The sequence below is a fragment of the Neopsephotus bourkii genome, unplaced genomic scaffold (assembly GCF_033783945.1).
Source record: "Neopsephotus bourkii isolate Nb327-2 ecotype Australia unplaced genomic scaffold, CSIRO-AGI_Nbou_v1 NB_1358, whole genome shotgun sequence".
Lineage (NCBI taxonomy): Eukaryota > Metazoa > Chordata > Aves > Psittaciformes > Psittacidae > Neopsephotus > Neopsephotus bourkii.
In genome coordinates this window covers 3835527-3859756 of record NW_026901837.1, presented here as the reverse complement: position 1 = coordinate 3859756, position 24230 = coordinate 3835527, and the positions used below count along the sequence as shown (strand labels likewise).

Here is a 24230-nt window from a genome sequence, read left to right as displayed (position 1 = left end):
TTTAGGGTATTCTTCTCTCTGCAGTATTAAATTCTGTTCTGTGAATAGCAGAAGAAAAGTTAGAACCAGGCTCTCACATTTGATTCCTGCTTCATTTTACCTGATACCATCACACGTATAGAGTGTTTCTGTAGTTTATTCTGCAATCTTGCTAAGTCTACTTCTGATGTTAAAGAAAAAGAGCATGTTAGCATAGGAATGATGTTTTGGTTCATCAGTATGATTCATGCTGAAGTAGGGCAGAAAGACAAGTATTGTTTCTAATGTGACCAAAGTTGAACAGCTTTCATGTTTTCCAGTACAGTAGCATTCATGAGTAAAAGCATGAAACATTTTTGGATTTGCATATTTGTGTTTGCTTACTGGAATTGTGTTTTCCAGTGAAAAAGTGACTCACACTAAATACAGAAAGCATTGAACTTACCAGGATCTTCAATACTTGAGTTTATACTTGCTGGGATAGTAACGAGTTGAAAACAGGATAAGAAAAATGTAGATATTAAGGGTAGCTTTTAAAAGATGTTAGGGATTTTGTTTGCCACTGGCCTTCAAGAGGATCCCACCATGAAGAATAGTCTTGTCAGGCAGCTTTAACCCTAAAATAAGTAGCTTTTTAAAATAAAAAGCCAGCTCTGGAGTTGCCTTGACTGAAGCTGCCTCCAGAGCACCACAGACAATTGATTTCTCAGTGCCAAACATTTTTCTCCCATTTCTGTCTTACTCTTTTAATTACAAATGATCATGAAGACATTGAGGGCAGTGTAAGGGTAAGGACAACTAGGTTTCTTTTTTGAAGAGTTCCAGACAGGCTTGAGGTCTGGACAGATAGCTACAGCTGTCTGACTGTGCAGTATTTATGGTTGGCCTGGTTTGGTCTGTGTTTTGAGGACTGGTGAGCTGCATTTGATAATACCCATTATAGAATCCTTATGCAGCTCTCTGAATTGTTGGCAGACTTCCCCCTTATAAGTTGTTAGCAGTCTAAATATCCTGTGGGGTTCTTTTTTTTGTGATAGTTAGATTATTATTTTTTATCCCGTGGCTCTTTCCTTCAAAAGTTTAACAGCATAGGCATAAAAATGATGATCTGTATGTTTCCTGTATGTCACTCGCTAAATTGTATGATGTGATTATCCATTTTTACACTTGCATTTGGCTATCTGCCCTTAAATTCTACTTGACTGTCTTCTGTTCCAGAAAGGAATGTCTGCAATTTGTCAAAGTCTGACTTTGTTAAAAACAAATTTTCTTCCGTGAACAAAAATAAGCATGGGCAAGTTAATACATTCTTGTTGTCTTATGGCAATGATTTTATTCCATTATACCTTATTGAGAAGTTTGAAGATGATTCCGTTTAAGGTTCATTTAGCTGTGATTTAAAGTCTCCATTGAAATTTTTTGTGTTCACCAACTTCAGTGTATGCTGCTTCCACAAGTGTCAGTCCAAATTCTGTGTTGAATTTTACTGAGCATTCCTTATGTGACTTTGGGTGTTCTGCTCGGCTCACAATGCTAATGTTTTTCATCCAGAACTAGTTCCTATAAAGTCATAGAACTTATTACAGTTCTTTTCCTTTTATGTTAGAAGTTGCAAAAACTTTCAGAATTTTGAGACAGATTTCAGTATTCCAGGTTTCAGATACTGTTAATCTAATCGTGCAGGCCAAGCATAATTTGGTTATTAACGGCATACATGCTACTGGAAGACATCTCTTCCAAAGCCAGTGTGCTGAGCTGTTAACTCCCAAACTGACCTTTTCAAACAAGTGAAGTTACTCCATACAACCATTAGTTATATTAATATTATATTCCTGCATACATATAATATTCCTACATTAGACAGAACACAGAAAAAGTAATGTGATCTTTTTCAGGTTTAGTATGTTTTACAATTTGTGTAAAATTAAAGGTATGAACCTATGTACAAAAGCAACAGGCAGAAGCTTTACACTGCCTGAACTTTAGGTTCCTGCTCTTCATCATCCAGCTGAAAAGTTGCCAGGAGGCTTTCACAGCTCTCCTGGTTGGGATCTAATGGTTAAATGAGATCACTGACTGAGGTGTTGCTTTCGCTGAGTAGATTCTTAGTCAGCAGAGCATGTGGTGTTCTTACAGGCCCACTGTCTCCATGGAATTTCCTTTCAGAATTCAAACTTCTCCAGAGGCTTTCTGTAACTCATAATCCTGATATTTAATCAGAATGTAGGTTCTTAACACTTTTCCTAGATGATTGCTGTTGGCCACAGTCTTGCTGATGACCCCTGGAAACAGCCAAGAACAACCATTAACTAGACAGTGAACAGAACTCTACTGAATGGCTGCCTGACACTGCACTTAACTTGGCTAGAAGCAAATTGTTTGTTGATTGCAAATAGTTTTTGGGGTTTTTTTTGTAAACTCTCTTGTGGATTAGGGTGGGGTATACCTTGCTGGAGAGTCTCCTATCCATCGAGGAGTACTTCTCAGGCAAAGTGATTTTGCAACTTGCATTAGTTTGCAGCTTCACTTTATTGCAGCTCATTATTAATTCTGGACAGGGAATGGATATGGTAATAAAAGGCAAATTCAGCAAACTATAGGCAGCAAATGATCCATGAATTTGGCTTGCTGAGCTTGTAGTCCACCCACACAGTGAAGGGGGAAAAAAAAAAGCATTCAGGAAAATTAATGTTAGGTTATTGCACATACACACGCCCATCTTTAAGCAGTTGTCCTTGCTTCTAGTAGTTATGGCAGCAGATTGAAAGACTCACCTAAAATTGTTTTATTCTATCCCACTGGACATTTTTCATTTAGATAAATTGAGTAGCTCTTAGGTCATGGTTGTCTTTTTCTCAGGAACAGAACAAACTGTTACTCTATAATGTTTCATATTGCCTATCTCAAAAAGGGTGCTTGTGGCCTTAGCAGTTTGGTTTTCTGCTTATAATGATAGATATAAATTTAAGCAACAGCTGAATTCTGAGATGGAATCTGCCCTCTCTTGTGTCTTGTGTATTTTTCCCTCAAAAAATAGGTGTGTACATGCTGTACTTCTAGGTGTCTGCCAGTGACCTTGTGTATTTTGTGTGCTGTGCTAAGGCTGATTGCAGATCAGATTGATTGATTACTTGTTTTATAGGACCTTAAATAGTAACAGTGTTTAGTCAGCTTCTCCAACAGTCACGTTTTAATGAGCTTCAGGGGGGTTAAAAGTTTCCTGAGTTGCATAGGCCTAACAGGCTGGTTTTCATTCCCATGTTCCTGTTTTATTTTCCTGCAGCACTCCAGCTCACGCCTGAGTTACCAAAGCAACATTCAGGGATCTTCTCAGTCCCAGAGTACAATGGGCTATTCCACTTCGTCTCAGCAGAGCTCCCAGTATCACCAGTCTCATCAGTCTCACAGGTACTGAGAGGGCTGACTCAAAGGAAAGGACTAAAAGCCAGAAGACTCCAGCAATATGAAGTTCATAACAATGAGAAGAACCAAAAATACAAACTTATGATGCAGAATTAAATTCACGATGACAAAAGGAAAACTTCACTCACTGAAGACTCTCCCCATAGCCTCCCCATCCCTTTATTGCCATAAAAGAGATTCTTGTGAAGTTTTCCTTCCTCCCTGCCCTTGCATGTGCTCCATTGTGGTTACTCTAATGAACTCTTCTGATCTGAACCCAGCACTTAACTTCTTTAACCTTTGGAATTTTGAAGGATTCCTGGTGCACCTTCCTTATGCTGTAGTGATTGCCATAAATCTGTCTTTTCAATCTCTTTGATGGGATTTTAAAGTTTTAAAATCTTGAACTCCCAGGCTTTCAAGCTTGTATATAGTTAGTTTTATACTAGGCAAACCAGTTTAGCTATACAGGTATATTGCACCTTTTTAAAGCACTATGTTATTTTCACAGGATATTACTGTTTTGCTCATGGATGTCAAGAACAGCAAGATTTTACTGTTCCAGAGTATTTTACTATTCTGTTTTTATTAGTCTAGTTTTCAGGCGAGGTCTTAAAAATAGAAAATTTTAAAAAGAAATAAAATTTAAAAAAGAAAAGAACAAAAAAAGAAAAAACCCACCCAAGTCTCTGCAGTGAAAGATATGCTTCATGCTACTGGACTGAACGCCAAACAGAAGATTGCTGATATTTCTTAACTCATTCACATTGAATTCTTGAAATCACAGTGATCGTGCTCTGACTAGTTTTAAACTAAGCGTTATTTTAAATGAAACCAGGACAGTCACATGGAAAGGAGATGCTTTCAGAATCTGTTGGAACAGAAGAATGGAATGTCTTCCCAGGCTGGACACCAAAATAGTCAGGAAAAGGTATTTACTGCCCTCAAGTCTCAGTAGGAATGTGGATGATGGTCTTGTTTTTCTGTTAAGCAGCTGATTAATGTACATGAGGGTTCTATAAATTTAGCTTTCTTTCACATTCCTGAGCCAGTTCTCTAAATGTAAAGGTGACAGAAATACTAAGACTTGAGGAAACAAATGCATTTAATAATTTTATATTAGAATTAATAATTAAGAGAAACTATTGTGCAGTTTGAAAAGCATGTTGAAAATTGTTCCTTTTTCATGTTTATAATGCATATTCTGTGTCCCTCATATTGCTGTGATTAACCCAGATTAGTTACACCAGATGCGCTTGATTGCACTGAGATGTTTCTTTTTCCCTAGAGCAAACATGTTTTGATTGTGCCTAAGGATTGTAAGTGGATGGGTAGCTGGCAGAAAATCCCCAGTAATTAAGCAAGAGTTCAGAAGCATAATCAGAGGATTATTGTCCAACTTCTGCAACCACAGTTACTCGGGGAGACACAACATGTAATTTGGGACCGCTTCATTTTTCTTTCTGCTTTCAGAAATAAGGCTGGTTCTTGTTGCAGAAAACCTGGAAAAAATGCTTTTCGAAAGCTACTAGCAATGTAACGTCAGTGAACTTCTATAACTAGTGTCCAGAGAAGAGATGAAGTGAGTAGAGTTCATCTGTAAATGGTTAATGTAACAGGCTTTTATACTGCAGTGTGTTCTCTTCTGTATTGTATCCATACCAAAAAAAATCGTATATGCACATATACATTCACACTCAAGTTATGATCAGACCTAGCAAGATGAGTAACTCTGTTTGCTCTGAGGAGAATGTTTTTCATCACAGCTACACGTGTACATGTTTCTACTGGATTTGATCTCCCAGTCGCTTTTAGCGCTCCGTTCCTCCTCAAACAGGTGTTGTTTTCATACTTTCTGTGAGCAGTTAGTTGGCTTACCTTGGCTCTGTCTACCACAGTGTGGTTTTGACAATACCCAGCTTCCCTGGAAAAGCAACCAAAACTTGCTTTTGTCATCAACTGGGCAAGAAGGTGGTGAAAATGAAATTAAGCAACTTGAAGGAAAAAAATATTTCTGGGGAGAAGTAATCTCGCACAAGGTACTTCCAATGAGTAACCTTTGAACTGCTACATACTATACGTACCCTAGTAGCCTGTTTGAAAGAACAGATTTTAATTGTTCCTTTATTTTATTTCAATGAGCCTGGGCTTACATTCTTCCCTTAAGTGGGATGTCTCACCTCTTACTGAGCTTAGGATGGGGTACCTTTTAGGCAATGGATATTTGGGCAGTACCATAAAGTAACATTTATTTGTATTTCTGTGACTTGAATGTCACATTTCTGGAAATGAACCTTTGGCAGAGTTATTTTTGTCCCCTCCTGTTCTTTTCACCCTTCTGTTCTCTGAAAATCTTTTGTCTTCTCCATTACAGTTACCTAGCAATTCTCCCTACTGCATCTGATCATCAAAATTAATATAATGTCAGGCAGGAGGAAGTGTTACCATACGGTTAATTAAGGTGGGCTCCTGTGCCAATAAGGCAAAATCATGGTGTAGATTAATCTGTATGTAGAGTATGAAACTTCACAGCAATGTAAGGTACTTTAATGGAGTGAGCTTCCAGCTTCTAGAATGACTGCCATGACCTCTCTCTAAGCTGAACTGATGTTTCTGCCTTGGTTTGATAGACGACCACATGCCATTCCTCTCTAGCTTTTGTGTGCACGCATGAAGCCGAGCTGACTTCCTCTGTTGCCTTCAAACTCACAACTGGGAGGAGAGTGTATCAAAGCAAACGTGTTTTCTGCAAAACTTAAGCTGTGCGCACTCTTCTAGTTGCTTCCTGGTGGTGGAATAGTTCGCCTGTCCTTGTGAGCTTGACATGTGTTGCCGCGGTGGGTGGCAGTTGTAGCAGAAGAAGCCTTGCTTTCCAGGGGTCATCCCGTGAGGTAAAAATGCTCTGCTTTCAGAAGTGAATCGTGCAGTGTGTCATGGGAAGCCAGGACCACGTAATTTTCATGTTATTTTCTACCTGTGCAGTTTCATTAGTACTCATAGCTCTGTCTCTGCCCATAACTTCACACCCTGACCAAAGTGTTTCACACCAGTACCAAGAGAGGCGGATGACACCGGCAGAGCTGTCTTCTCCATCCTGGTTGCCTGGTGGGAGAGCGGCAGCTGAGTACAGCTTTTCCCATCATGGCTCAGAGGAAACAAATGTGTGGAGAATGAATGGGATGAGCAGCCTGGTCCGCATTGGTGGAGTTTTTATGTAGCACAAACTGCACAATGAAGGAAAAATATAGGGAAAGCTCCGAGTCCCGCACTGTATCTGTGACACTGTAACTGGGGAGGGGGAGGGAAGAGCATTCGTAGCGGAAGGGGTGGCGGGAAGCTAGAAGTGTTCAAATATGTATAATATTTTATATAAGCATAATAAGCTTAGTCCCCCTTCATAATCTTCAGGAATGGTACTTTAACACCATTAAGCAAAGAATTGTTTTAGGATTAAATAAATGTATTGTACATAAGGCCATACATAATCTTCTAAAAATGTCGCCAGACAGGAGCGATGTGTATTACTATATGAAAAAAAAAAAAAGTCCTTAATGCACTGTTATCTCCTAAATATTTAGTAGTAAATTAATACTATTTAATTTTTTTAAAAATTTGTCTTGTGTAGACACTAAAAAGTATTACACAAAATGTGGACAGAACGTGTCCTTTTTAACAGCAATTTAAAGAACTTTTTATATATGTAAGGTAGTAACTTTTCAAATTGTTCTAGTTGTATTTTCCCATGTTTACTATTTGTGGAAGTGTGCCTGTCTCTCTTCAGTTATTTTTTTTTTTCCTAATAATTTCATGCACGCATCTTTCATTTTTGTAGTTTTCATTAGAAATTACTGTGTATGTGCCTCATGCTGCCACAAAATTTTGCCGCTGTAGGTCTGTGGTGGCCACATTTGGCAGTGCCCGTGCCAATGGGCTAGAAAAACCACAAAGCAAAATACTTGTTTCTCATTCTGGAGTTGAGAGTTTACTGCTTTTAAGTTGTCCTGATGTCACTCTTGAAATGACTGTTAAAACTAAACTATGAGTTCATTGCATTTATTTTATATTCTTGGTTGTAATGAAATGGAATTGACTTTGCTTCAGTGTGAATTTTTTTAATAAAATAATATACATTTGTAATAATAATAATAAAAAGTTCAAATCAAATGAGCGTGCTGAAAAGTTTCTGTAAACATTGGCTTTGGACTACCAAGAGGGAAAATATAGCCCACAAAATTGCAGTTGTAATTATATTCAGGATGTTTATGATATCATACACCACACAAAACAAAGCTTGCAAAACCTCAGATGAAATTGCAGCTTTTAAAATGCCCACAAGGATATTCATGGGTATGTGTCTATCAAAATAGAATGAAGCCTTACGGAAAACAGAATCGATGGAGTGGTTGTCTTAGTTTTTGCCCTCTGCTTAAAAGTATCCTGCCATGCCACGCTGATGGCACTTGCTGAGATTATTACTTGTGTGATGATCCTATAGACATGTATTCTGAAAAAAACCCCAACAAAAAACCTTGGGTTACTGCATTCTAAAGCTAAATGCCCTCTTACCTTTTCCTCATGTGGGAACTTGGAAGATTTCAAGTATTTCAGGTGACAACATGGAAAGCACAGGCTGGAGCATATTGGTGGGTTTTCGAAGTGGGGTTTTGTGTGCTTTGCTAGTCTGTGTGTTTCTGTTTCATCTAACTGTTGTTTCACAGATGGACGGGTGATAGGGTAGGATGGATAGGTAACTTCTCCCAGAACTTCAACTTGTCTTCTCCATAATAGTTACACAGGTAAGAATGATTGGGGTTTACTTACGCTACCAATCCTGTTAAGAAAGATGTTTGATTTCTGATGTGCCTTTTGCACAAGGGTGGGAGCAGAAGTAGCCTTTCGCCTGAAAAGCTTAGTCTGCATCTCTGACACCTCATGGATAAAGAGCTGTTGCTTCAGCCTCAGTGCAACTGAGCACCCCCCAGCTCTATAATCCTCATAGTTTCCTTTCTGCATCTGTTGTCCTGTTTGTTGTGCTTATTCAGCAGCTTTGACTTGGATGTCTTTCCTAAAACCTATGTTGGCTCTATCCCAGTCTTTGTTCTTCTACAGCATCTCTCACTGTTTTTTCTACCTGGTCATGCAATTTACAGTCTAATCCAGCCTCATCATACTGATCTGAATTATGGTGTAATTTCTTTTTCTGTCCTTAACAGCTAGGCAACTTAGATTTCAGAGTCATTCAGAAAGTTGCAGAGTAGGTTGTTTATTAGTCTCTTGCTTTGACTTGTTGCTTCCCGCTTTGTGTTACTGCCCTGGCTTTGCCATCTCTGTTGCATTAGATGTAAGCTACTCTCTTTCTTCACTTGCACATCACTGCCAAAGCCTGCTGTTGCCCCATCCATCTTACTCAAATTAAGACGTTATCTAAGGTCAAGCTCTACTCCACCCATTTTGGATTTCCAAATAAGCATTTTTATGCTGTTTCCAATTGCCCATTTTTCCTGAAGACCCGATGCATAAATTCCTGAAAAATTCCCTCCTAGGTGTCTGCGGCATCACTCATTGAAGCCCTTTGGCTTTGATGTTTCCAGCAGCTTAGTATTTTAAGCTACTTGTGGGCCATGAGTTGTACCTGTTGTGTCAGTGAAAACTATCCCAGTGTTTCATTACGCTCTCCAGTCCATATGCGTTTGTCTGTCACCTCCCTGTGCACCTGTTGTAAGCTCCCTGAGACAGGAATGTGTGTTTTGTCTTGAAGCAGTAGCTTCAAGACTGGCATTGCAGCCACTTTGCAATGCAGATAATAATCACTGTAGTCTCACGGGGTTTTACTACTGGCCAACACATAGTAGTAGTGTGAGGAGTAATTTCCATGTACTGTTTGAACACAAAAAACCCCCATCATTTTGTTGCCACATATCAATCTGATCTGGCTAAACACAGAACTTGAAGCAAACATTGTTCCGATAGCCATCAAAGGTTGACAGTGGCTTACCTGTAATGTTTTTTAACAGGTAATACAGCTTTTTTAAGTTCCAGAGAACTTCATGCCTTTGCTTAAGATCACAGTAAGAACAGAAGCTTTGATTTATTTTATTTTTATTGTAATGTAGAAAAATATTATTGCATGATTACTACAATTATTTTTTCATTTGCAAGAAATATTTATTAGAACAATAATTGTTTGAGGTAGATTAAAGCCACCAATAAGGTTATGAAAGATGTTTGTACAGTCATAGCTGAGCTGCTGAAATTGCTGTGGGAGTACCACAGTTATGTAACAGATACCCAAGATAATCCAGAGTAGGTGTTTAAAATAATAATAATAATAATTTGAAGTCTGAAAGTAATGCCAACCTACCTAATAATTTTTATGTAGTGTGCTTGCCTTGGAATACGGCTATAGGGTCATTTTTCCAGTTTTCTATACTGGCATACTGCTTCAGGGTATTGTATAGACTCTTAACAGGCCATTTCTGTGATAATTTTGTAGTCTGTTTTCCAAGGTATCTTTGAAGACCTTTAAAAGAGGATGGAGAACTTGAGAGTATGTAACTTTTATGTGTACATTGCACACATTTTGAATACATGCCTGAATGAAATACTCAACAATACATTCCTTTAGCTAAATTCTCTTCTGATGATATCCAGTAAGAAGTTGGTGAAACCTTAAACTGGTGTTTGAAGTCATTGCAGCAAGGTTACCTTTGCTCCAGTCCAGTGTCAGAACAGAGTTTTGCTTTGCTTACTTAGCAGTAAATGTTACAAATAAGTTAGCACAGGAAAATCTGCATTATTTTTTAAATAGGACTTTTTAAAATAAGCAACAACAACAAAAATACAACATCAGGTATTTGCTACCAAGTCTTGGGTGTGACCTACTAGCCAGCAGTAATGCAGTTTGTGTGGTCTCCATCCCAGAAGACTAATCATGTGTCTTAAGTATTGAAAAACCCAATATGTGAAGCACTGAAGAAAGAAAATCTTCACATCTATCAGCAGCAGACAAACTTTTAATTATGGACCAGATCCTGCTAAATGATGTATGGTTCGGATGTCATTTCCACAGCCCGCAATTGAGCCTGCATTGGGAAGATTCTTCCCTACATCCACAAATTCCTTGGAATGTTGGGGTAGGGGGGAAGGAGTGGAAGTGTGCAGCCTTCTGATTTTGTAACAAAGTTTTGATGCTATCAGGTTCAGGTGTCTGAAATTCTCCAGAAAATGGCATGCTTTTAAATACATTTAAATGTGCATTTTTAAGTTGTTAAAAATACTTCCTATCCTTATGTGGGCAGCATGGAAGGGTGACCTCTAACGCTACATGCCTGACCTGGTGAGGGCCATGGTTGTCAATTTGGAACCTTGCAGACAACTTGTGCAAGTGGACGCTGAACTTTTAACCTGTAAGCTTGGGTCACTCAGGTCTATGGAAAAGAAATCAGCTTTTAAAGAAAACATACTTCCCTGGCTGAAAGGTGGGACAGAGAACTGCAGTACTAAAGGGTTGAAGTCTTACTGCAGAAGGCTTCTGTAGTCCTCCAGTATGACAGGTAGTGCTATGAGATGATAGTGAATAGTTTGCTTTAGTATTGGTAGGCTGTACAGTTCAGAAACATCTGTTGTTGGTCTTGCCATTATCTAATATGATACAGAATGAGTAGTTTGCAAAATCACGATTTTCTTTTTTCAACCTATCTTAATTGTATGATTTGTTCTTGCAGTGGGAGACAAGAAAGATGAGTTTCTAGTGGTTTGGTTTTGGCTGTAAAACTCAGAACATTAACCTGCTAATGAAGAGGAACCAAAGGAGATCAGGCTTCCTTTTAAATCCTATTTCATCCTATTTAAACAACACACGTGAGTAGGAAGGAAAGATTCTCAAAAAGGGATGAGAGGTTGCACGAGGAGTTCAACCATGTTACGGCTACACACCAGTGCAAAACACAGGGGAAGTTTAGATTGGATATAAGGAGGAAATTCTTTCCTGTTAGGGTGGTGAGGCACTGGAATGGGTTGCCCAAGGAGCTTGTGAATCCTCCATCTTTGGCAGTGTTCAAGGCCAGGTTGGACGAGGCCTTGGGTGATATGGTTTAGAGCGAGGTGTCCCTGCCAATGGCAGGGGGGTTGGGACTTGATGATCTTAAGGTCCTTTCCAACCCTAACTGTTCTGTGATTCTATGATTCTCCCTTGCTGGTGTCCTCTTTTCACTGTAGCAGAGGAGATTCAAGCAGGCAGATCGTATTGTAGTGTTGTGCAGTAACTGCAGCTCTTGGGAAACATTTGAGTTTGAAAGAGAAAGGTTTATCTCCCAAGTATCACATCACAACTGTAGAAGGTATGCCTAGAGAAGTTGACAGGAGTGAGTCACCATTACCAAATTCCTTGCACATAGCAAGCGGACTGACTTAATCATGTCAAGGAGTTTATAGACTGTGGTGTTACCCACCTGTTTGCATGAGAATCTGCATAGTTTATGGTTTCAAAATACAACACACACACACACACACACACCCCGGTAATAATGAAGCTTTTGTTTAAACATTTAAAAGTTTCTTGTATTTGCAGTATCCCACAAGCATAGAAATAAAACCCTACCCATTTCAGAAACAATGGGGACATCTACTAACACGCCCTGGTGGGTATGTCCCAATGGGGATTATCAAGACTTGCTTCTACAGTCATGCTGCTGCTGGTTGAAAGCTGGAAGTCCCCTGTGACTTTGGGACAGTCAGTTCTGGGAAGCAGGAATGAGGTAACGTTTCTTATCACCCAGAGTGATATTGGAGCTGTTTAAGTGTATTTGAGTCATCTGAGATTGTGACGTGTATCATATTTGCACAGTGGCCGTACGCTTTCATCTCCCAAGAACTCCATCTTGCATGATAACATTTACATACATTGTCTGTGGAGAAATGCTCAACTGTGGCTTGTTAATGTAGATCTTATAAAATGCTTGTCAGGGGATTGTGTGTGCTGGAGGATGTAAGAATGACCTGCCAGCTAGATCAGAAGCAGACATGTTCTTTCCAACCTAACGTGCCAAACTCATGTGTCAGTCGCTGTGCGTCATGCTTTTATTAATACACAGTGATGGTACTATTCCAAGACCGTGTTATCACTGCAGCTTCTCACATATCACAGCTGAGATAATCCATTTATATTCTACCTAGCGCCTTCATGATGCGCCTTTGGTGTGTGACTGGGGAGACCAGCAATTCCCTGGTCTGTGACTCTGGGTAGTCTGTACACTACCTTGAGAATGAAATCAATGCACTGTAGCAGTATTCAGTCTTGCTCTGGTGTGGAATAAAATTCCAATGCATGTGACGAGGCACACTTGCAGAGAGCAGCACAGTGGGGAAAAAGTGGGAAGGATCCCTACTTCTGGGGGATGAAGAATGGTCTCTGCATGTTGATGTCAAAACAAAACACACTTTGCTTTTGGATTTCAGGATCTTGCCAGACTGGTGAACTCTAGCAGTATGCTCATTTAAATTAATAGGATATGTCCTAAATTTGTTTAGGACAGTGTGGCTAACGAAACTGTACTGACATTGGTAGTCATCTGTCACACCTTAAATATAAAAAGAAAGGTCAACCAAGTTTCATAGAATCACAGAATGGTTTGGGTTGGAAGGGACCTTAAAGATCATCTACAACCTTCCAAGAGACCAGGTAGATCCAGCCTGGCCTCGAACAGGGATGGGGCAGCCACAGCTTCTCCAGGCAACCTGTCCCAGTACCTCAGCACCTTCACAGTACAGAATTTCTTCCCAATAGCTAATCTTAATCTCCCCACTGTCAATTTAAAGCCATTCCCCTTTGTCCTATCCCTACATGCCCTTGTAAAAAGTTCCTCTCCTGATTTCTTGTATGCCCCTTTAGGTGCACACGTTTCCTACGTCTTGTTCCTCTCATGCACATATCCAAATGTGGAGCTAAGGAATAATCCATTTGCCAAACATGCAGTGAGAAAACAGGATACCATGTGTAGCCAGCTAATATACATGTAGTTCATGCTAAATATAACGGTGCTGAGCATTCACAGAGCAGGTTTCAGTTTTGTGCCATGTACTGCAGCTTAGGATGTCAGGGGCCAGACATCCCTTCTGTGTAAGATGAGGGACCCAGCTCCACAGCTGCCGGTGGGCAATGCGCCAGACCCAGCTCCTCATAACCAGAACCATCCCTCCTGCACGAGGAGGGCAGATGTGTCAGCCCCTGCATGGACCATGGCACCCACCTGATGTGGAGGTTTGCTACTGTGGAGATATTGCACAGTATTGAGTGGGCCGGTGCTCTGAGAGGGTTTGGAAGCAGTGGGGTCAGTGCAGACATCACCTCTTGGGTTCTGCCTGCAGTGGTGAATGCAAGGGGTGGTGAACATAATGCACCATCGTGGAGCTGCTCCAACTGTGAGACCCGCGTGTGGAGATGGGGAGATTATCCAACCCCCAGGAGCAACAGGCCCACTTTACGCAAGCTGTCAGCACATGTTGCAGGCAGTGGGTGTCTTGGGAAGGTACCAGAAGCGCCTGGGGTGAGCTAGGAGAGGGTAGCGCTGCTGCTGCGCTGCTCTGCCATCTGGGACAGAGAGGGTCTGGCAGCGGGTTTGTGTTCTCAGGTGCTTTGCGAACACCTTGGTGCTTCACAAGAGCTCTGTGGATCCCACCCCTGCAAATTAGAGCACAAGCAGCTGAAAGCATGAAAACGACTGAAGCCAGAAGCAAGGTGCCAGCCTGCTCAGCGATGGGCATGTTGCACACTGCCTCCGCTCCCCACGTATGCCGCTCCCGAGGGCCTCCGGGCGGGAGAGGCAGAGGTGGAAGGTGCCACGTGAGGACCACGGTGACGCACTGAGCTCCGTGGTTGCGTGCCTCCATGGGGTGTGCCTGCAGTACCCATCTTCTAACATGTTTTAGGCCCTGATGTTTCTTGGAGGATCTGACGAGTCCCGCATGTGGGCGAGGGTAGGACTTTTTGATGTTTTCTGAAGCGTGTTCTCCTGTTTCTCTGCAGTGCCCCAGGTCCAGACCTTGCTTTGCTGTGTTTAAGGTCTGTTCTGCAGGAGTGTCACACAGTAGCTGGCAGTTCACTGGATTTGGATGTAGTTGTGGGAGGTCTGATTCCATCCAATGTTTATCCCCCACTGTGTTCTCACTTGCAAGGCTGCTCTACGCTTTGGCTGAAATGCCCTTCTTCACACTGTGCCTCACTCTGGCCAGTCCTGCACAAATCCCCTTCTCCAGACACCTGGCAGCCTGCACTTGAGGAGGACATTGGACTAGATCATCTCCAGAGATCCTTCCAACCCTAATGATTCTGTGATACCATTTTATGGCTAATGGTAGATGCATCTAAAGCAAACACCATATTCAGAGAGCCCTTGGGTGGTTTGCTTCACTTGGGGCTTTTACTGATGGAGAGGGTTTGCTGCTGCCAGTGCTGCCTGGGTTGTGGCTGTCCTGGGGAGCTGTCTGACAGCTCTGGTGTTTGTCCATCAGGACATCTGATGATCCAGCACACATTTCAGAGCACGGCATGAGCCCTCTTGGGATTACTGTCTTCAAATGTTCTTTGTGGAAGCATCATGGGTCTTGTGGGAGACTACTGAGGAAGTTAGAAAGAAAATGGGAGGGAGCCAGCCAGTTCAGCAGTATGGCAGGCATCATCTGCCATGAAGCTGGATCTTCTGTGTCATGTGTCATGTGTCATTTCCTTGCTGAGGAAATGCACCTCACTGACCAGCAAGTCAAACATAAAGGACTGATGGAAAATTGGATCCCTTGGCCATGACAAAGGTAGGTCTGTAAATGCTGTGCTGACATGGGGCTCCTGGTGAGGTGAGTTGAGGTTCATGCAAGCCCTCCATAAATCATGGAGTGTTAATGGAGCAGCAGCTCCGTAAATCATCCACTGGGCCAACAGCCCCCTGCTGAGGGAGGGAGGGGAGACAGTAGAGGGGCTGAAGCAAGAAGGGAGTCTCTGGCATCACGTTGCAGGGCTGTAGGATGATTTGCTGCCTCAGATGACAGGCAGGGGCTTGTCCTTTGCGCTTTGCAGAAGGGGACCCTTATCACCCACAAGCATCATTGCCTTGGCCTCCTTCTGCAGCCCTGCCTGCCCTATGTGGCAGCTGCTTTGGGGAAAAACTATCAGCAGAAGACCTACACTGACTCAAATGACTTTCCCAGTGCAAAAGAGGGCACGAGCTGGACCTTCCTGGGAAGCCCCTTGGAAATGAACACTTCTTCCATTTGCAGGTGCTGGCAGGGAATGAGCATGGGGTCACTCAGGGATGATGTGAACAAACCCCACCAGAACCCACGAAAGGGACTGACATCCTTGGGGGGGGGGAGAGAGGTGGGGAAGGCTGGCAGCCCTCATGGGATGCTCCTTCACATTTCATTTATGATCTGCTGATTTCCACCTGGCTGGGGTCCGAGCCCACATGAGTCACATTCACATGGGTAGGTGGGAGCGGCTCCATTGTTTTCTTTTGAATCACCCCACATTTCTCTGTCACCAGAACACTCTTCAGCAGCCACGTGTACATGCGTGTGTGTGTGTGTGAGACACACCGGGCCTGGCGGGAACAGGCTGGGCTGGCTTTGTCTCAGCTTGGTGCACTTGGCAGTGTTGCGTTTACGGTTGGACTGGATTTTAAATGTCTTTTCCAACGTAAGTGATTCTATGAGCAAATGCCATTCTGCAGGAGTTTCTCCTGGCTTCTGTTTTTCACATGAGGTTCTCCAATGAGGAGTCAGGAGCCCCTTTCTAACTCCTCTACTGGGCTCTTGGAACACCAGCATGCTTATTCTCCTTGTTGCACAGTTGGGCAGTGTAAGCCTGCAGCAGTCACCGCTGTCAGAGCTCAGTGGTGGTGGGGTCATCACAGACCAGTGGCTCCCACCCAGTCCAAAGACAAGTCAAGCGAGTCCACAGAAGGGCCATGACGATGATCAGAGGGCTATGAAGACAGGCTGAGAGAGCTGGGCTTGTTCAGCCTGGACAAGAGAAGGCTCCGGTGAGACTTCAGAGCAAATTTCCAGCACATAAAGGGGCCAACAAGAAGTCTGGAGAGGGACTTTTTGCAGGGACATGTGGTGACAGGACAAAGGGGAATGGCTTCAAGCTGAAAGAGGGGAGATTTATATCAGATATTAGGAAGAAATTCTTCCTTGTGAGGGTGGTGAGGCACTGGCACAGTTGCCCAGAGTTGTGGCTGTCCTGTTCCTGGCGGTGTTCAAGGCCAGGTTGGCTGGGGACCAGGAGTAACCTGGTCTAGTGGAAGGTGTCCCTGCCCATGGCAGGGGGCTGGAACTGGGTGAGCTTTAAGGTCCTTTCCAACCCAAACCATTCCATCATCAGAATTCTATGATGCTGTGATTCTATGACTCTATGATTCTAAAATCTTCTTGCCTGTTGTATTGTGAAGTGTAAGGGAATAAGTGAGCTCTGACCTGTTTAATGTAAAAAGTCTAACTAAATCTAGCTGCATGTGAGCAGGGCTGTGTCAGGCAGCAGCACCTCGGGAGGTAGGTTTGGAGTTGGAAGAAGGGATTATCATTTCTTACTGCTGTGTTTAGGAGAGCACAACTCTGAGGCAGCAGCCTCAGTTGGGGACACACCCAGGCCAAGAGACACACTGGTGGTATGGCTCACAGCAGCAGTCCGACAGTGTTCACCAGAAGCTGCTCCTCACAAACCTTCTCTAAGGAGGGCTGTTGAAAGCTCCAGAAAGCCTGCATCTGGGAGAAAAAGACCTGGAATCTGAGCCACTGCTGGCCCAAAGGCACAGGACCGTCTGGTGGGTTCCAGGTGCAGGGCTGCCCAGGGCTGGGCTGCAGCAAGTTGAGGCATCAGGACAGTAGAGCTGTCATTGTCCCAGACCCCAGCTCTGCTGGGAGGACAGGTGCCCACTGGGCGCTGCTGCAGAGCAGTGGCTGTCCTGGCTCAGAGGAGCTGGTACAGTCCCCAAGGGAACATGTGTGGAAGAGGAGAGGTGCAGGTATCGCGCACTGTGCGGGCAGAGCTGGTCCCTCGAGGGCTGTGCCACAGCTCCTGTCATGCCTGGGAGGCGAGTGCAGCTGTACTGGAAGCATGCCAGCCTGCTTGGTGTGTGTGTGCAGGTGGGGTGGAGGTGGCCAGGCTGGTGGATGCTGCAGTCAGCAGTCCTCCTGTGTGCCAGCCAACCACTGCAATGCCAATGGGAGGGCAAAAGCCCACTGGTCATGCTGGTTAACCAAAACTGGGAGAGATGCTCAACTCCTCTGTGCACCCACAAGAGGAGAGCCGCAGTGAGAAATAAGCACCCAGGCTCTGCACATCCAAGGTGCCAGAGCATGAATAACATACAGGCTCCATATGATGCTCTTTGGCAGCTGGTGGGAGAGTGTGCAAGCTGGAGGAGAGGGAAGAGCCATGAAGCCCTGCTGCCCTGCCCAGCAACCCACAGTTGAGTTGAAATGGCTTCAAAGGCAGTGCTGTCTCACTGGTACCAGCTGGGGCTCCCAATGAGCCTGGGTGTCCAGGGAGACAGCCAGGCTTTGCAGCTCTGCCAACAGGTTCTTCAGGCACCTGGTGCTGTTTATCAGTGAGGGGGGTTGTTTTATGGGTTTTTCCCTTCTTAATGGTCAGGTACATACAAATGTTGAAATTCACATTTCTCAACAGGAGTTCGGCTAAATGCTTTCCATCACATAAACTGTGAACAATTTGAGCACAGGTCTGAGCCAATTCCTTTCCTAGAGCCTTTCAGATCAGACTTGTCCCTGGTTTCATGGGAGGCTTCAGAACAAAGCTGGTGCAGTCCGACTTTGCTTTTGCAAACAGCTGCTTGAGAATGAGCTGTCTGTCCCTAGCCACTGTCATCTTCTGCTCTGTCTGTGTCTCTGCCAGCAGCCTCCATGGCGTTATGTTTTTGTTTGCCTGTGTCCTGGGCAATGCCCAACCAGGGTGAGTAGGTTTGGGGGCCCTGAAACAGAAGTCTGCGGTGCAGTATCTGTTTGGCCTTGACATGGTGTCCCATGTCAACACTAACGGGCCTCTTTTTCATTACATAACCCCCCACTCTTTAATATCAAAGGCTGATGTGAGCAGATAAACCTGCACAGGGTCCGAGGCCTGCTCTTTCTTTAGTCTAAATTTTAGCGCAGAAGTGTTTCTCTGGGCTAAATGGCTATCGGGTAGCTGAGTGCTCTCTTCTGCACACTGCTGGTCTGGTGTTGGAGCCAAACACCTCAGCGCAGCCTTAGCTGAGCACCGGCCCTTTCCTGTCCACGGTGCTGCAAACTCCCCCAGGTCCGGGTGGTTGGCTCAGTGCTGCGCCTGGTGTGGGCGCGGGTGTGGGGATGACCAGGGAAGGGGCAGGAAAGCTCGGGGGAAACCTTTCTGTTGTTTGGATGAGACCGAGGAGCTCCGCAGCCAAGTGTTTCTGGCCTGGACCTCTGTGGCTGGCGAGCACCTCTGCCAGGGGTTGCCTGCCATCTGCTGGCAAATCCCATGGGATGGCTGGAACCCAGGAGGGAGCTGGAAAAGGAAAGCACTTGTGGTTTGGTGGTATCAGTCTGACCAGAGACAATACTATGTTTTTCTGGTGGGGCCCATCAGAGTGATGGTTCCAGCTGGCAAGACTGAAGGCAGCATTACCATTCAACCTGTTTCCATAACCTCATCGTTCTGGCTGGGCTGCAGAGGGATGTGGCCCTGGCAAAGCAAAGCCCTGAAATGCCAGATCTGCACTGCCTGGCACCCACATTCATCCTGGTGCTCTGTGTCCAACATCTGCCCACCTTCAGAAAAGTGCACAGTGACCACCCCCCCAGGGTCCGCCTGTTCTCTGCAGAGCTTCATAGCCCCAAACTGTGCTGGGTTCGGGGCTATGGCACTTTCTTGCCAAAGCAGGCGTCATCAGTGCCTTTTCTCTGGGGCTGGAGGAGGATGACATGAGGATGATCCCACAGAAGAGTGTTGGCTTCGGGGCCAGGGGGCAAGGACACAGAGGTGAGTGGCCTCCAGGGATGAGCCCCTGACCTGCCCACACTAGGACCAGTGCCAGAGCTGAGTCTGATCTCCCTGAGGCTGGGAAGGGGCTGCTGGCTGGGGCATGCAGAGCAGTGAGGTCTGTCTGGTCAAGGGTGAGCAGGCAGCTGGGCACCGGCAATGCGATGGGGTAGATGTCAGTGAGTTCACAGTGCCTGGCTGAGAGTCCTGTGCCTCTCAACAGCAGTGCCTGAATCTATTTACATACCAGAGTGTTCTTGTGGTCTGGGGCCTGGGTAACCAGGCAAAGAGGATCTGTACGTGTTCCTGGTGCAGAACAACACTGTGATTTACAGCAAATGCCTCTCTCTCCCTATCTCTGCCATGGAGATAAGCAGTGTTTTACTGCTTGCACAGGGAACCTGTTTTCCACATTACTGGGTACGTATTTTAGCTTTTTTCATGTCTGAGTTGTCAGATAACACTGGAGACTAAGTTAACGTGCTGAGGAAAGGCACCGCGAGAGCCCAGGCCTGCCGGGTCAAGCACCATTAGCACCATCAACGGGTGTAGCAGATTTGACCACATGAGCATCTTGCCAACAGCAAGGCCAGCCCCAGGTATCACAGGGGCTTCAGAAGGAGAGCAAGAACCAGCCCCTGCTCTAGAAAGCACTGCTGGTTGTGCTGTTGGCTCAGTCTTGCTCCCTACTCTATGTTAAGCTGGGCTGAGATAAACTGCACAGCACTGCCCACCGTAGCCATGGTTCCTATTTCTCTGTTGCTTTCATTTTTTTCCCCACTAGGACTGGATTAGGCTCAGTTTTGTGGCTGGACAGCCTGGGGTAGTGCCGGACCCTGGCTGTGAGCAGTGGCAGTCATGTGAGACACATTTTGGTGAGGTTTTCTAGAAGTTTGTGGCATTCCAGCACATCTGTCCATGCAAAACCAGGCAGTGAATCTGCTCTGGCCCTTCTGTTCTTTTAGAACCATCTCTGAGTTAAAGCTTTGTGTGGGCAGCTCAGAAATGAACCCAGGAGTAGTTCTGTTACCAGGAGATAGGCACCCTCAGGTATCAGCTCTGGCTGCTGCAACAGTCACTCCTTTAGCTCTGAGAGTGACAGCAGCCAGTATCTGTGATGCTTGTTGCTCCATCTTAACTGTAATTTTTTTACCCACAAATTGTCCCTGTCTGACTCCTGTCTCACCCAGGTGTGCTAGCTGTGCCTATTCTGTAATGAACAAATCAACACTTGCAAACACGATCGCATCCCTAACCTGGAGAGGGGATTATTACTGATGACTTAGAGTTCCCATCTGGCAGCAGCAAACCCCACTGCAATTGCTTTGTAACAGCACCTGGAGGCAGACGTGGCTTTGATATAAGGCAAGTATTTGTGAGTGGAAGAAGTGCTGCGACTATAAAAAGAAGGAAGACCCTGTTTAATGAGGTGACCTGTACTATGTATATGTGTGACATTGGCTGCAAAGCTATAAAAACTGTCCATCTTTCTCTCCAAGCTACTTTCTGGCTGTGTTTCTGTGTACCCCCTGATTCAGAGCTGTTGAAACAGTTCTAAACATCAGGGGTATTGCACAACTTGAGATAACGCTGCAAATCTTGCTCAATGGCAAAGGGATAATAGTGGCAGGCTCTTACAAAAAAATACCTGCAGGGAGAGATCCTGGTTTCATTTGCTTGTTTGTTTAAAGCTGAACTCCCGTATTTGCATTTGTTGGTGCCAAATTCTTTTGCTCCTGCCACATAACTGAGTGCTTGTTTAGTAACCACAAAATGCAGCCTGAAACAATTCCTACTTCATCAGCTGCTGGAAATCATACAGCTGAGGAGAAAAGAGTCCAGGCATTTTCAGGAGATACTTTGGCAGTGAAAGGGGAAGGTGGTGCTCAGGGGTTTGGCACCTCACATGCAGCTCTCCAAGTGTGGGGGAAAGGAGTCAACAGCTCTTCTTTGCTTCACTTGCCGAGCTGCAGACTTGGTAATGCTGCTTTTCCTGAGCCACCTCTTGACCCACTTATTGTTACCTTTAAAACTCATACCCTATTAATCACTGCCATTAAGAATAGAGGGCTTTCTGCCCTGTGCCAGTAGAGAGGGTGTTAGCCCCTGAGTCCCTTGGCAGTGGCACAAGAGCTCCCATCGATCCAGTGGGTGCTGGCTCCTGGCCCTGGATGGCCGCCACAGCCAAGAGCTGTGCTGCCGCCTGCTATCCAAGCGAGAACCCAATACCAGGGCAGAGCCCAGGACAGCTGCAGCAGTCACACACCAGCTCACTGTTTGGAGACTTTACACAGCGGCACAAAAATGAGCTGCCCCTCAATATAACTTATTACAGCCAGCTAAGCCACGCTTTGCAGGAGGAAACTGCATCCTCCGCCATGTATCCTGAAGCTGCTGCTGCATCGAAGCATTCTGAAGGCACAAGAAGAGCTTAAAAATGCATCAAAATGATACAGTTTTCTTCTAGTGTCACAGAAATCCCAATTAGGGCTATAACGCATGAATGTGTGAGGTACGTGGTTTCTTAAATGGGGCTGTTTATGCACGCGGTTCCTTGCTGTGCGTGCTGGGAATACAGCCTTGACAGGAAAATGACATTTGCAAACAAATGAGCAGAGAGACACCAAGTTCTCTCGGAGGGAAATTAGCATTTTAATATTCTGCACGAGGCTTTGCTGGACAGCCCGGGCTCATAGGTGCTCTGTAATAATGGCATCAGTTGTTAATAATAAATCTGACACTGAAATGCCATGAGTCGGGGCCGTCTGCATCCCTGGCATGTGGGGGGGGGGGCTCAGGGTGGGAGCCACTCTCATGGCAAATACCTCCCTGAGAGTATTTTACAAATGGGGATAAATTAAGGGGATAAATTACAATGGCTAAAATTAAGGGATAAGAGGGGTGACTAAGAGAGCTGAGAGGCATGGAAGTAGTGAAAAACTTTGGTGCCGAGGGAATGGAGGATGAAGGTATCGCAGGTCTGGTGCTCCTCCTGATGTTGCACTGGGACTGAGTGTCCTTTGGCAGCGTTTCCACCCCTTGAAACAGCTGGTCCCCTCCAGGCAGAGACAGCAGGGACATGGGGCTTGCAGGATGGGGAGTGGGATGATGTCCTGGTTTTGGCAAGGATGGAGGCAGGGGGCAATCAGGTCCCCGCACCTCACAGGTGGTGAGTGACACAGTGGGACAGAGGGAAGGCAGACGGGATGGAGCCTGACCCAGGGGACATCTCTGAGGCTTTGCCCAGAAGAAGGAGCTGTAGGCTAGCAGGAAGAACCCCCCTGTACCTGCAGGGAAGTGAATGTTGCCAGTCTGGGTTCGAGTGTCTGGTCTGAGGATTCACATTTCTCTTCCACAGCCTTGTACAGATCTGGGAGGAGATGCTGCTGCAGCTCCCCCTGCCCCAGCTCTGCCATTCATCACAACATGGTGTGATATATCTTGTATATTATCATACGGAGCAGTTTGTGTGGGGAGCATCTCCCACGAGCAGCTCCTCCTGTGCCTGTGTCAAGACCACTGACTTAATATGATGAAAGTTTGAAACCCCCCTGGCACTGGTGGTTGAACCGTCAACTGGCCCAGACCCATCCCGGAACTGCAGGATCCAGGCTAACTGGGAGTGTATGTCCCACCAGACAGCTTGAGGGGTGTTACTCCACAGCAGGCTGCTTAGCGGGATGCACTGAGTGAAAGCTTGTCACAGGCTAGGCACATCCTGTAACATCATGGTACATCGCATTGCCATGGTGAGGGGTTTCTAGCGGCGTCTGACACTGTGGCAATTGATTAACAGTGAGTGCAGCAGGTGCCTCTTTAGCCCAAAGCTGCAATTTCACCACAGGCCTTTCCCCATAACCTGCTCCTCGTGTCAAATGTATCTGTTGCTCCCGCTATTATTTTTTTTATCACTCTAATGACAGCTTTTACCGCTCTGCCCAGAGCCGTTTGCCAGCTGCCGCAGTTCACTATTCCCCACACAGGCAGCAGAGGCTCAAAGCGGGACTTCATTCCACAGAAGGCGAGAAACGCACAGATTGGGGCTGCTGACCAGCACTGCTCCCTCACCGGGGTGCTCCCAGAGCCCTAACTGCTGTTTTCTCTCCCTCCTGGGCCTGGCCAGCATAATCTCAGCCTTACCGCTGCGGGCGGGAGTGTCTCGGGACTGATGGCACTTCATTGTTTTATCTCCTATTTCTGTATGTGTATTTTGGAGGTCTTTCTCTGAGGTCTACCAGGGCGGCTTTTGCCTCTTTTATGGGATTCTAAAATTATCGGCTGATGCTTATTCTCTTGGTTGGGTGAAAGGTTTACCGCCTCTTGCTAAATCGGAACAGTTCCTCTCTAATTTGCGTTTCTGTCTTCGTCAAACCCTAAAAAGAGAGAGATATTTTGAGTCCAAATTAGTTGTCTGGAAATTGTACTTTGAGGGAAAAACCATACTGCTAACTGTGCAGTAGGTAAGGCCGAAACCCAACCGATAGCCATGTCTGCTAGTTGTGGAGATTCAATCAAGACCGCTGTCTTCTCAGACGCCCATTTCCCTGGGCTACGTGGACTGTTTATGTAAGAGGGAGAACTGATTTTAGATCCCTGTTTTCATAATGTGGGCTCATATTGGTAGTATCTTAATGCCGCATGCAAACTAAGGAATTGAGCCCAGCCTCTTGTGTTCTGAGTTGTGCACTGCCCTCCCTACCATGGTTTAGCATCTGCTGTTGAAGACCACAAGCTGGAAAATCCCAAGCTATGAAATACCTGCACAGGCTGGTGGCACAGGTGCCACAACCTGGAACACCTGTGGAGTGGATACAGACAAAACAAGGATGAGTTAGTGAGG

At 45.1% G+C, this 24230-nt stretch overlaps 1 protein-coding gene across 2 annotated transcripts in view; it reads left to right on the top strand.

Annotated features, from left to right (window-relative positions):
- The window catches only part of CDK19 (cyclin dependent kinase 19), a 129704-nt gene extending 122159 nt beyond the window's left edge, over nucleotides 1–7545 (top strand). For both annotated transcript variants that reach the window (XM_061366832.1, XM_061366833.1), the window contains one exon: nucleotides 3263–7545. In XM_061366832.1, coding sequence (XP_061222816.1) covers nucleotides 3263–3394 — 132 coding nt within the window. In that variant the 3' untranslated portion in view covers nucleotides 3395–7545. The remainder of the gene's footprint in view (nucleotides 1–3262) is intronic.
- The last annotated feature ends 16685 nt before the right edge of the window (nucleotides 7546–24230 follow it).